This window comes from Furipterus horrens, unplaced genomic scaffold (genome assembly GCF_987537825.1).
Source record: "Furipterus horrens unplaced genomic scaffold, mFurHor1.1.pri manual_scaffold_2, whole genome shotgun sequence".
NCBI lineage: Eukaryota > Metazoa > Chordata > Mammalia > Chiroptera > Furipteridae > Furipterus > Furipterus horrens.
The window spans coordinates 48,247,223-48,259,339 of NW_028327172.1; the positions used below are offsets into that span (position 1 = coordinate 48,247,223).

The 12,117-nt window shown below is 55.1% G+C and overlaps 1 protein-coding gene across 2 annotated transcripts; it reads right to left on the reverse strand.

Moving 5' to 3' along the window:
- Positions 1–512: 512 nt before the first annotated feature.
- LRRC32 (leucine rich repeat containing 32) lies at positions 513–11,536 on the reverse strand. Of its 2 annotated transcripts, none has more exons than XM_090265664.1 (3): positions 11,404–11,536; positions 6,606–6,696; positions 513–3,277 (listed from the first exon to the last, which is right to left on the reverse strand). In XM_090265664.1, exons 2-3 carry the CDS (start codon positions 6,690–6,692, stop codon positions 1,385–1,387), a joined length of 1,980 nt encoding a protein of 659 aa, XP_090121790.1. In that variant the 5' UTR covers positions 6,693–6,696; positions 11,404–11,536; the 3' UTR covers positions 513–1,384. The 2 variants fall into 2 exon arrangements, with proteins under 2 accessions (XP_090121790.1, XP_090121793.1); XM_090265667.1 differs by lacking the exon at positions 11,404–11,536 and adding an exon at positions 10,683–10,822.
- Positions 11,537–12,117: the final 581 nt, after the last annotated feature.

Below are 12,117 nucleotides of genomic sequence, written 5' to 3' on the forward strand. Positions count from 1 at the left end.
CATCTCTGAGCAAGTCCCTTTCTCTTTCTAAGCCTCAGTTTCCCTCTCTGTACAACGGGGAGGTGGGACGCAGTGACCTTACGCTCTAGGCTGTGCTCAATGGACAATGGGAATGAGGGAATGCAAGAGGAGGAGAAGGGGGACCCACAGCAGTCTGCAAAGGAGGGAGTGAAGGAAACTGAGGCAGAGGAGGAGAAGAGGGCCTGTGGCTGCCTGGTTTCACTCTGCCTGCCTGGACGAGGAGGGAGAGGAGCGGGTGGGGATGCTCAGCACAGGATGCTCCCAGGCCCTGTTCCAGCAGTGGGGGTCACTTCCTGTCCACCTGATGGCCTGCAGCTCCGGCAGAGGCAAAGCTCTGTCCCCGGAGTCAGGATGATGTGACTCTGAACCTCGGTTATGGCATTTCTTAGCTAGGGCGCCCTGGAGGGAGACTTGGAGCCACTTTTATAAAATGGGATAAAAAACCAACCTCAGCTGGTTGTCATAAAGAGGCAGATGCAGGCTTGGGTTTGTCACAGCTGCCAAGCCTGGTGCAAAACAGAACCAGAGACCTAAGGCTCTAAGTCCTGTCTCCCCAGCCAGGGTGGGGCTGGGATGGAGCAGGGACTGGGGGCTAGGGCAGTATTGGGGCCAGTGTGTGCAAACTATAGTGCCAGGTGGGGAAAAAGCCTGTCCAGAGCAAGAAACGAAATGGACCAGTGCTGGCCAGAGCCCAGGGCAACAGCCTCTTAACCCGGACCTGCTGGAGCCGCCACAGCCTACCCAATAGCACTGGATCCAAGACACTCATGTGGCTCCAGTTCTCTTCCAGTTGCAACTTCTTCACGTTCCAGAGAAGCTGAAAGTCATTACCAGATGATGTGACAAACAATCTGCTTGGAAAAATCTCAGACAAATCCTCTTGGTCTTTCCCCTCCCTGGCCCTGGCCTGGCAGGGGCGGGCCTCCTCGCACTTAGCTTGTGCTGACGAGCTTTGGGGCCCTGGGCTCCACAGTCTGCGTGGTCACTACACAGCTCTGTGACCACCTCTCCACCCAGATTAGGAGATGCTTGAAGACAAGGATGTGTCCCCTTCACCGGTGTTCCCAGGACCAGAGCGGGGTGTGGCATAAAACAGATGTCTGGTGAAGCTTTGTTGATCCGATGGGTCCACCTCATTTTTTGTCACTCCCAATACTGCTCAACTTCCAGCTTCCACAGCTGGCCCACATGCGCGGCCTGGGAGGTGGGTCACCTACTAATGCAGCAGGATTCAGAGACCAGGGTTCTGGGAACCCTGGCCCACTGTGTGACCTTGGGTCAGACCTCACCCTTTTCTGCACCTCCAGCTCCCTCACTGACCTGGAAGGGTCTCCCAGCTGAGGGGTTCTGCAGCCTGGCTTCTCTAGGCTTTGTACTGTTGGTTGAACTTCTGCTGGCGGACACAGCAACAGGTGGCCAGCATGATGAGGACAATAGCAGAGACAAGTGCAAAGGTGAGGATGATGATGAGGTTGACATTCTTGAGCCCCCCCTTCTCACAATCCTCGGGACGCACGTGGCTAAGGAACACCTCCTCCTGGGAACTGAAGCGGCAGATCAGGTCCTGGGTGGCATCCATGTCCACACGACCCTGATGCAGCTGGGTCGCCAGCCAGCCGTTGCCGCAGCAGCTGAGTGGATTCCCCTGCAGGTAGAGGCGCCGGAGGCTAGTCTCCAGGCCGCCCATGGAGCTGCTCGGCAGCAGGCTGAAGCTGTTGTTCCTCAGGTCTAGCACCTCCAGGGACACGGCCTGTGTCCAGGCTGGCAGGCGGCTCAGGCGGTTCTCGGCAAGATTGAGCCTCTTGAGGCAGCTGAAGCGGGGCAAGTCTACCTGCAGGACCTCCATCCCGTTGCCCTGCAGGGCCAGGACCTCCAAGGAGGCCTCCAGCCCTGCCAAGGCCCCGGTGGCCACATCCAGCCCAGGGTTGGAAGAGAGGTCTAGCTCAGTAAGTGGCGTATGGAGGAAGGTACCTGCCCAGAGTCTCTCCATCTCATTGTCCACCAAGTTTAGGATGCAGAGGGAGGAGATGTCAGAGAAGACCACACAGCCAGAGGCTTCAGGCCGCCCTGGCCCCCCACAGGGCCTGACCCGGTTTCTCTGCAGGTTGAGCTTTTGTAAGCTGGCCAGACCAGCAAAGGTGTATGGGGGCAGATCCTGCAGGGCGTTGTCCTGTAGAAGCAGTGTCCGCAGAGAGCCCAGGGCTCTGGTGCCCAGCTGCAGCGTCTCCAGTGCATTGTGGCTGATGTCCAGGAGCTTGAGGCAGGGCAGGGAGCCTGCACGTGGAGCCTCAAAGGTCCGCAAGCAGTTTCCGCTGAGGTTCAGGAAGTGCAGGGAGGTCAGGTGATCGAGAAATCCCTCAGGGACAAGCTCAATCTCATTGTAGCTCAAGTCCAGATTCAAGAGCTGGGAGAGGGAGCGGGTGCTGGCATTCAAGCTGGGGTTCGAAAGGGGCAAGGCTGACCAGCCTTCAGAAGGTGCATGGATGGCCTTGCCATCCTGGGGCGGCCCCGCAGGGAACCGGATGAGGTTGTTGGACACGTTAAGGTGGATAAGTCTTGGGAGTGCAGACAAGTCAGGGAAGTGGAGCAGTTTGTTTTCCCGCAGGTCAAGCCAGGTGAGCTGGTACCCGGCCTGGGGCTCTGGGGCCATCTGAAATGCCTCAATACTGTTGCAGCTCAGGTCCAACACCTGCAGCTGCTGGAGGCTGAAGTCGGAGATGCAGGTGAGGGAGTTCCTGGATAGGTTGAGGTGGGTCAGGCTGGGCAGGGCCTCGAAGGCACCGTCCTCGATGTCCATCAGCACGTTGCTATGTAGGTCCAGCCACTCGAGGGCAGGTGTGCCCCAGAAGGTCTGGCGGGCAAGGCGGGTCAGGCTGTTTTCTGCCAGTGTGAGGGTGCGCAGGGCTGGCGCCTCCCCCAGCAGTTGCTCTAGCAGGCCACTGTACAGGCTGTTCCCAGACAGGTCCAGGGACGTCATGTGCAGCAGGGGGCCCAGACCACCAATGCTCAGTGCCAGGCGGTTATGGGCCAGGTTGAGGTGCTCTAAGTGAGACAGGGCCTGGAAGACACCTGGCTGGAGGAAGCTGATCTCGTTGGAGCTCAGGTCCAGGTGACGAAGCTCTGTGTAGAAGCCCAGGGGCGAGGCCAGGATACTCCGAAGCTGATTTCCAGACAGGTCGAGGGCCTCAATGTCCCACGGGAGCACCGAGGGGACCTGGAGTAGGCCGAGGCTCTGGCACAAGGCATTTTTGTTCACCTAGGGAGGGAGAGGCAGGGAGAGCAGCAGGCATTAGTGGTTGTAGTAGGAGCTGGAATCAGACACATGCCTCTAGGAAGGATGACTTGACCCCCACCCTGCTCCTGTCCGTCTCTGGCACCCAGTACAGCACTGGCATCAGGAATGGACCCAAGGAGGTTTTGATGGGTAGACAGACAGAGACATAATAGAAAGTTAGAAGGACAAATGAACAAACAAAAACCCTCTCAGCCCCACCTGTGGGCTTCCTCCTTGCTGTTCTTTGTGCTGGTTATGCCCTTCCCAACCAGATCTGCATGCTGAGCTCCTGGCGTCTCCTCTGCCAGGAAGCTTTCCCTGACTGCTGGCCAGGTCGGGGCTTCCTCTGGGTTCTCACAGCCTCTGTGCTTGCTCTGCATAGTTTTGGCCCCTGAAATGTGGCTATCTGTGTGGGAACCCGCTAGACAGTGAGCTCAGAGCAAACGGACTGGTTTGATTGATGCAAATGCCTTGGACCTGGCCCACAGCAGGTGCTCAGTAAATTCTTTTAATTAATGTAAGAGTCACAGACATCATCAGCTTACTAAAGGTCTGAGGGATTGACTCAACCACTTTACTAAAAGGAAGAAAAGGGATGATCCATATATTCAGACTAAAATCAGACTGTTAGAGCAAAAATGGTCCTGCCCACCCAATTCCCAGATGGGGAGACCGAGCTTAAAGATGGAAGTGACCCGCATGAGGTCATGGTGAGGCAGTAGCTAAGCCATCAGGGCAGGAACAGCAGCCTGGCTGGGGGTCCCCTTCCTGGCCCAGCCATCAGCTTCCCCTTGAGACCCCCAAGGGGAGGCTGCCCTCCACCAGGCACCTGTGCATCTCTTCCTCCTCCATGCGGCACATGGGACACCCCTGCAGGTGAGCAGAAACATGTAAACCAGAAACACCCTGGCCACCTTGCCAGTCCTGCCTAGTTGCCTGTCCCTTCCTCTCTCACAGACTCTCAGCCAGCTGGGGCCACCAGGCACGGCCTCCTCATCCTGTCCTCGCTCCCGGACCATCCCAATTAAGAAGGAACAGCAAAAGGGACACAAGTACAATGACTCTCTCTAACTGTGGGGCACTGGCTGTGAGTCAGGCTTGTGCTGAATGCACAGACCCCTAACCTCATTTAATCTTCTAAGACGTATTTACCGCATTATACCCTCTAAAGAAATTGAGGCGGGGGCTGAGGGGGCGGTCGCTGACCTCAACCAGATAGTCAGAGACTCAAAATTGCTATTGTGAGTTCCTTCTCTGATTGGTGCTGCCATGTTCTGACCACTGGGCCCTCAGCTGGTTGAGCACCCAGGTTGAGTCCTTCAGCACAGTAAATAGCACCCACCACCACCTCCTCAGTATTTACTCTTGGGGGAATGAGGGCACTGTCCTGTGCATCACATGTTATCCTACAGGCAAGCCCACACCCCGTTTCACCTCTGGGCCATCAGCCCCTGAGAGTTGAGTCAGGACACAAAGCTGGCCAAGCCCGGAATCTAAGACTTGCTTTTTGCCTAGGACCCCTGTCAGAGGCCAGAGGGGGCTGCTGGTAGGCAGCGCTCCCCTGGACTGCCTGGCTCGCCAGGTCCATCCAGGGAGGAGCTTGAGGGCCAGGGCAGCTCTGAGCTCTCCACCGCCAGGGCACCCACCACTGCCTGTGCCCGGAGCCCCCCACCATGACCAATGCACCTGGGAAAGAGTCTTGGGGGAATAAGCCCTTAGCCAAGTTCAGAGCTTCCCTTGACAACCTTCTCTGCACTCTCTCTGGGACGCTAGGACACCACTGCCCAGCTTTTATTTTTCTTTTTTTCTTCTTTTTTAAGGGAAATGGACTGGTCACCCCACTCCATTTTACCTCCTGCACAGAGAAGAGAAGCAAGGTAGTAGGAGTCATGGGCAGTGGAAAGCATAAGCTCTGGAGAGCTGGGTTTGAATACTGCTCTGTTATTTCCTGTCTTTAGAATCTGGTGGGTCATATCTCTTCTCTCAGCCTTGGTTTCCCCACCTAAGAAAAGGGGTTCTGGGTAGGAGAAGAGGAGAAAACGCCCTCAGCATGGTGCAGACACCTTGTGAGCCCTCGGCATGTGGCATTTTCTCTTTTACTATTTTAAAAATCATCATAATTCCTTCTATGGTCATCCAGAAAGTACTTTCCTACCTGTTACCTTATTTGTCCCCAACCCAAAGTTCACCTAGTTCCCCTTCCTGTTGGGTGGCCCAGGGCCCTTGCTTCACTGAGCCTGTCTCTCCCGGTAGCATGTGGGGCTGTATCTGGTGAATCTAAGGCCGCCTCTGCCTGTCATTCTGGGATCTGCGACTCTCAATAAAGCTCCGAAGAGCAAGAGGTGAGGTGAGAGGAGCAGGACACTGAACCCCAGGGACGGGCTGCCCGGCCTCAGCTGCAGCACATCCAGCCTACCGAAGAAGCCGTTCATTCTGTTGTGAGCTTCCAGTCCCAGGTCCAAGTCAGCTACCAGAGGGCCTGTCCCTTCCCCGGCACAAACTCCTGCCTTTACCTCAGGGGCTGCTCAGCCTCACAAGTGGACCCAGGTCCTCTCTTTTCCCTGTGCCCTACAAAGTGACAGTAACTTCAGGGCTGGTCTCCCTGGCTTGGGGCAGGTAAAAGGAACAAAGTGAATCAAACCTGGTCCCTGCCTTCAAGAAGTTCTTGGTCTAACAGGTGAGACAGCCTTGGGCCCATTTGTCAACTTCACCATGAGCTCAGTACTGAGATGGAGGAAAGCGTGGGGCTGTGGAAGCCCAGAAAAGAGAGCAAACTGAACCAAGTCAACCTGAGATCAGAGAGGGCTTTCTGAAGGAGGCAGTATTTGACTTGGGCAGTAATGAGAGAGACTTCCCAGCAGGGGTGTGACAGATGGGCCCAAGTCAAGGAGCTCAGTTAGGAAAGGGGATTTGTCTCCAGGAGGGACCCAATACAGAAGGGCCCTTCCCAGATGGCCCACCTTGATTCTTCATCACCCAGCTAGACCCACTGCCCTATGGGGGCAGCTTGGATGAATAGAGTCCAATACTGGCCCCACTGGTCCTAGCTGAATGACCTTGGGCAAGTCACCCAACCTTTCTAGGCCTCAGCTTCCAGCTCCGTAAAACGGGAATAATGGTACTTACCTGGCAAGATTAATAGTAAATAAGGTTTAATCATTCTAGCAGGTGCTAACCAAATGCAAGGTTTAAATGCATTCCCTTTCCTCTTCTGACTCCTCTAACTTCTGATTTCCAGGGCTGAGACAGTAGAACACCCTAGGGCTGGGGAGCGGGGGTGGAGCTCACCCACCCGGGCAGGGCTTCTTACCATTTTACAGGGCACCTTGTCCTGGTGTTGGGAGGTAGCCAGGACCAGGGTCAGCACGGCCAGGAATAGCAGAATCCGGTGGCTCATGTCTCTGCACAGGGCAGGGAGGAAAAGGGAATACTATAAAACCTCAGGCTCCCTCCCATTGCCACCCCCTCCCCTCATCCTGTCTGTGCCTGCGTTCAGGAACCCCAGAGAGACCACAGTTGTATCTGAAATAAAGGTGCAGTGATAGGGCACCTTGGGAAAGGGGTGGGAAATGGGGCTGTAGGCCATCACAAAGGGCCTCCAATGCCAAGCCAAGGAATTAGGCCATCCCCCCAGCAAGAGTTTCTAAGCAGTGGGTGACATGGTCAGATCTGGGTTTCAAAAGACCACACCTGGTAGAAGACATATGGAGGGAGTGAGCAGGAGGCGGAGGGGCCCTAGGGCTGCCCTGGGCCAACCTCAGGGCAGGTGAGGTAGGAATCTAGGCCTGTGACTCCATTTCTACCTGGGCCGCAAGCAGGTCACCCCATCCTAGCTCCTCAGACCCCAAAAGGGATTCATCACACACACACACCCCCAACCCTGAACTTTTATTTTGCCTTTTTTCTTTTGATTTTCTGATTCTCAAGCCCCTGTCATTGTTTGAAGCCTGGGCCCAGAGCCTTGACAGGAAGCCCCATCAGGAGGTCTGCCCTGCCCCCAGCGCTGTGGCTGTGAACTTCCCCAGGAGCTGGCTGCCAGGCCCTTTACTTTCACTGAAGCCACAGCCAGTGCCAGGGCAGGGGGACACTCAGGCCTGCCGGACCAGCCTTGTCTCTATGGACAGCCAGGGTGAGGCTGAGGGGGAGCATAGAGGCCCTCAGCAGGGTGGAATCCCAGGACTGCTAGGGGCTCACCCACTGAAGACCTGGGTCAAGTGCTAGGAATACACAGATCAATGTACCAATTTCATTCATTCATTCATTCATTCATTCCTCATGCACACTTTTACTGAATGTCTTCTCACATCTAGCTCTGTGCTGGGAATTGGGGACACAAATAAATGCACAGAAGTGACCATAATACATACAGAGCACTAAGAAGACGGGACAAATGAAGCCCCCCAAGAGTACAGGACTCAGAGTTACTTTATCCGACTGCTCCCTCTGACTCCTCCTCTTACCTGCTCTGTGACCTTATGCAAATCACTTTAACCTCTCTGAGCCTCAGTTTCCTTTTCTGAGGTTAATGCCAACTTCATCAAGTTTTGTTGAAGATCAGATGAGATATATTCTATGAAAGTGCCTTCAGAGAGCCCTTATTACAAACCATGCACTCTTCTCCACACTTCACATGTATTAACTCATTTAATCATCACGACAATTCAATGACTTGGCCTCCTGATTACCATTCCCATTTTATAGACGGGGAAACTGCAGCTCAGAGAGATTAAGAAACACATCCAAGATCTCATAGCTCACAAGTCTGGCTCCTGGGTCTGTGCCCTTAAACCCTACACTGTGAGTTCTCCCACAGGTGCTCAATAAGTGGGTGCTGAATTGTGACTCTGAGGGTGCTTTAGAAGAGGCACGTATAGGGCCTTTGAGAGCTGTGTTTTACTGTTGGAACCCACTAGTGTTTCTATAATAAATTTTAAATCAAGGTGGCTGCTCTGAGGTCCTTTATTGTTCAAACAGTGTTCTTTTAAACTCTGTTCCTTGGGTTCCCCTAGGCCATGGGCCTCTGCCCCCAGAGCTGCTCTCTCTTCTCACCTGCATTATAGGTCAGACTTACACAGGAAATTTTGTTCTGCTGTTTAAAAAGCAGAAGCTCACCTCCCATCTGAAAGCTGGTAAACTCAGAATTGAATGGAAACCCCTCAGGGAGGCCTTCAAGGCCCTGGGGAGTGTGCCATGCCTGGCCAGCTCTTCTCCCCAACTATAGTCCTTACTGTTCCCTCTCCCACTCTGGGTTCTGGAAGCTTCCTATTTCCTTCAGTTCTCAGGGACCCTTTACACTGCCCCAAACCTTCACTTCCTCCCTTCTCTTGTAATGAATACCTCCTCATCCTTTGGGTCTTAGCTGAGATGTCCCCTCCTTCAAGAAGCCTTCCCTGGTTCCCGAAGTCTGGGCTAGCTATTGGTTCTTCCTCCAAGTTCTCACCGTCTCTGAGCTTCCAATGAGCACAGCAAGCACTCTACGGTTCACCCCCTCACCCCTTCACTCCTGTGAAAGTGCCCCTAGGGCAGAGGGGGCTCACTCTCCTCTGGGGCCCGCCTCAAACCACTGGGCAGACCGGGGAAGACACTGAGAATGAACATGAGGAACCTCAGTGACACGGTAACACTGGCAAGAGCAGCTGCTCTCCTTAACTCTCCCTTCACCTCCTGCCACACTCCTTCTCCTGTCAGCGGGTTCTGCCTGTTCTCCCTGAGAAACAACCCCCAGATCTACCCATGTTCCTCCTCCATCATTGCCACAGACAAAGCCGCCACCATGACCCTGGGCCTCGACCACAGCAACACCCTGCTCCCACCCAGACACCTTTCAGTCTGTCCTACACAAAGCTGCCAGAGAGGCATTGTTAAATCATAGATCAAATCACGAATCTCACAGCTTAAAAACCTCCAGTATAATCCAAGCTTTACACCTCTCCTCTCTGACTCCATCTACCATTTGCCCTTCCCTCACCAAGTTCTGGCGTTCGCCATTCTCTCGCCACTCCTCAAACACAGCAAGTGAATTCCTGCCTCAGAGCCTTTGCCCCGCTGCTTCCTCCACCTGGAATGCTCTTTCCCAGACCCACACATGTTTTATTGTTTTCATCGCATTGATCATTTCCTGATAATTAATTTTTTATTCTATGAGAACAGGGCTCTATTAAGTGGTACTCACCAAAGATCTATTGAACAAACAGCAGAGAGAAGGGTAGAAGTGCTACTGAAATGGGCTGAGGGGTAAGTGTGAGGTGAGGACAAGGAAGGGCTTGGCGTAGCAGAACCGGAAGGCATCGCTGCCCAAGGGGGCCCCCATTTCCTCCTCCTCTGCCTGCCCAATCCCACCCTGCCCCCAAAGTGGGCATCAGAGCATTCAGCAGGGACTACCCCTGCACCAGTGGAACCCCGCCCTGGCATCTGACAGCAGAGGCCCCTCAGCTGTGGGCATCCACCAGCAGTGCCCAATACAAAGTGTGCAGGATTTGAGGGCAACTCACTAAAGAGGGAGGACGGGGGTGCTCTTAGACCCAGGCTCACAACCAGACTGCTGCTCTCCCCAGCCTGTTCTCTGGGCAAGTCCCTTAACCCTTCAGTGCTTCAGTGTCCCATTGGTGGGGCAAGTAGCTTGTTTCCCATTCTGCCACTGGCTACCCTGGCCATTGTGATGACCAAGCTAAGAATGCCTGTAAAAGTGCTCCGGACATGGGTCGTCTTTTTAGCTGGGACAAGGAGCACAGGGCTGAACAGCCAACGCAAGTTCTGCTGAGGATAGAGGCCTTAGGCCTGCAGACAAGGGGCCTAGGCAAAAGGAGGCAAAAGATATATTAGGACTCTGACTGGGAGAATTGTCAAAGAATATCTATGTCTGTGTCAGAGAGAGTGAAACAGAGAGAGAGATAGGCAGAGGAAATGAGGTGCGGCAATTCCTACTATCATAAATAAGCCCATCCTTACTATGCAAGACATCAGACACTCTTCTAAGTACCTGACCTATTATTATCTCACACAACAAACCAACAAAGTAGTTCCTATAATTTCCATTTTACAGATGAGAAAAACTGAGGCTCAGAATGATGAAATGACTTACCCTATAGTTACCCAGCTCATAAGTGTTTGGGGAATTAGCCCAGGTCGACATGGCCCAAATGCCATTTTCTCCAGCAGGGGCCAAACTGCCTGCCCCTTTTAGAACTGTCCTCAATTTGCCCATGAGTAAAATGAGGCTCGGAGAGGTGACTTACCCAAAGCCACACAGTCAGTAAGTAGAATCAGGATCAGATCCAGTTTATTTGCCTCCAGAGCAAATGTTTCCACTGCACCAGGACAAGATCTCTCCTCTAACCCTGTCTAATGCCAGCCCCCGCCCCCAGTATCCACCAGTTGACAGACTCACAGTGGTTGGGGTGCTTCTGCCCTCCTTTCAAGCCAGGATCACTGGCAGAGTGGGGCCCTGGGAGAGCTGCTGTGGATGCCCCTCCGCTGCAGTGAATCACTAAGGGCAGACATGTGCAGCCCACGGGGAATTAGACCTTAACCCAAAGGAATGTGGCTGTGATGGCGGAATTTCAGGCAGCCAGGGGCGGGGGGAGGGGGGGCGGAGTGCTGTCCTTCACATCTAGCCACCCATGAAGAAGGCTGGCTTCGGAGCCCCTTGGAGAGAGATGGGCGTGTCCCCCCCCTCCTGCCCCCCCCCATACACACCAGGTGGGTAGGCTCTCTGGTGGGGTGGGATGGAAACCAAGCCTGACCAGGTCAGAGGATAATAGGAGACCAGTATTCAAATTCTGAACTGCCCTGGATTAGCCAGCTGTATGCTTCCGCCAAGCGCGGGCCTTTCTGCCCTTATTATCCTATCTGTCAAATGGGAACGACGGCCTCTCCTTTTGCGGGAAAGATCAGTTGAGACAGGAGCCTGGGAGACCTCTGGGGCCACAGGATGGTCAACCCTGGGTCCACTCGTGAAGTCGGGCGGCAACGGGAGGGGGATCTTGGGGATGGGGGATAGGCGTCCTGATGGACTGGCCCCAGCCCAGCTCCACGCCCTCTGCTCTAGAGGAGCCAGGACAGCGGGCTCCCTAGAGGGCTGGCCAGCCTCGCCGCTTGGCGGCTCCTACCTGGCTCAGCGCGGCCGCCGCTCCTCTCCCCGGCAGCCACCGCACATTTTGCGCAAACCCGCCCCCGGTCCCACCCGCGCCAGACGCTGGGGTCACAGCCCGAGGAGGCGCACAGTAACTCCACTGCCCCCCGGGAGCGGGACCCGCGACGGGGCGACTCGGGCTCCAATTTAAATACCTCTCCCGCCCCACCACGCCCCCCCCTCGGCCAAGCCGCGGGGTCCTAGCGCCCGGCCGACGCTCTCCAGCAAGTCTCGGTTTATCCGGAACCCACGAGGCAGTGAAGCATCTTCTTTCCGCTGAAACCCCAGCTGGGAAGGGCGAGTTGGAGGGGGCGGAATGAAAGGGCCGGAGGGAAAGGGGTCACTGAGGAAGCCCAATGGGAGCGAGGCCCGGTCCCGGGCCGCTACACGTGCAGTTCGCGGCCCGTGAGGGGCGGGTGGCTCTAGGAGCCGCAGGTCCGCAGAGGAAATCCGGCCTGGCCCCCATTTTCCCGCTGCCAGCGCCACCGCACTTAGAATAGGGGGGTTGGGGGGGGGGGCGCAAACAGTAGTGACCTCAGGTTTGAACGTGGAAGGAAATGGCCCTTCACTGGCCTGGGACAGCCACCGAAAGGGTTCCCCACCCTACAGCAGTCTCCTCTGGACAGCCCAGGCAAGTTACTTCCCCCACTGGATGTGCTCTAGTATGTAGACCTGTCGCCGACCCTTAAGT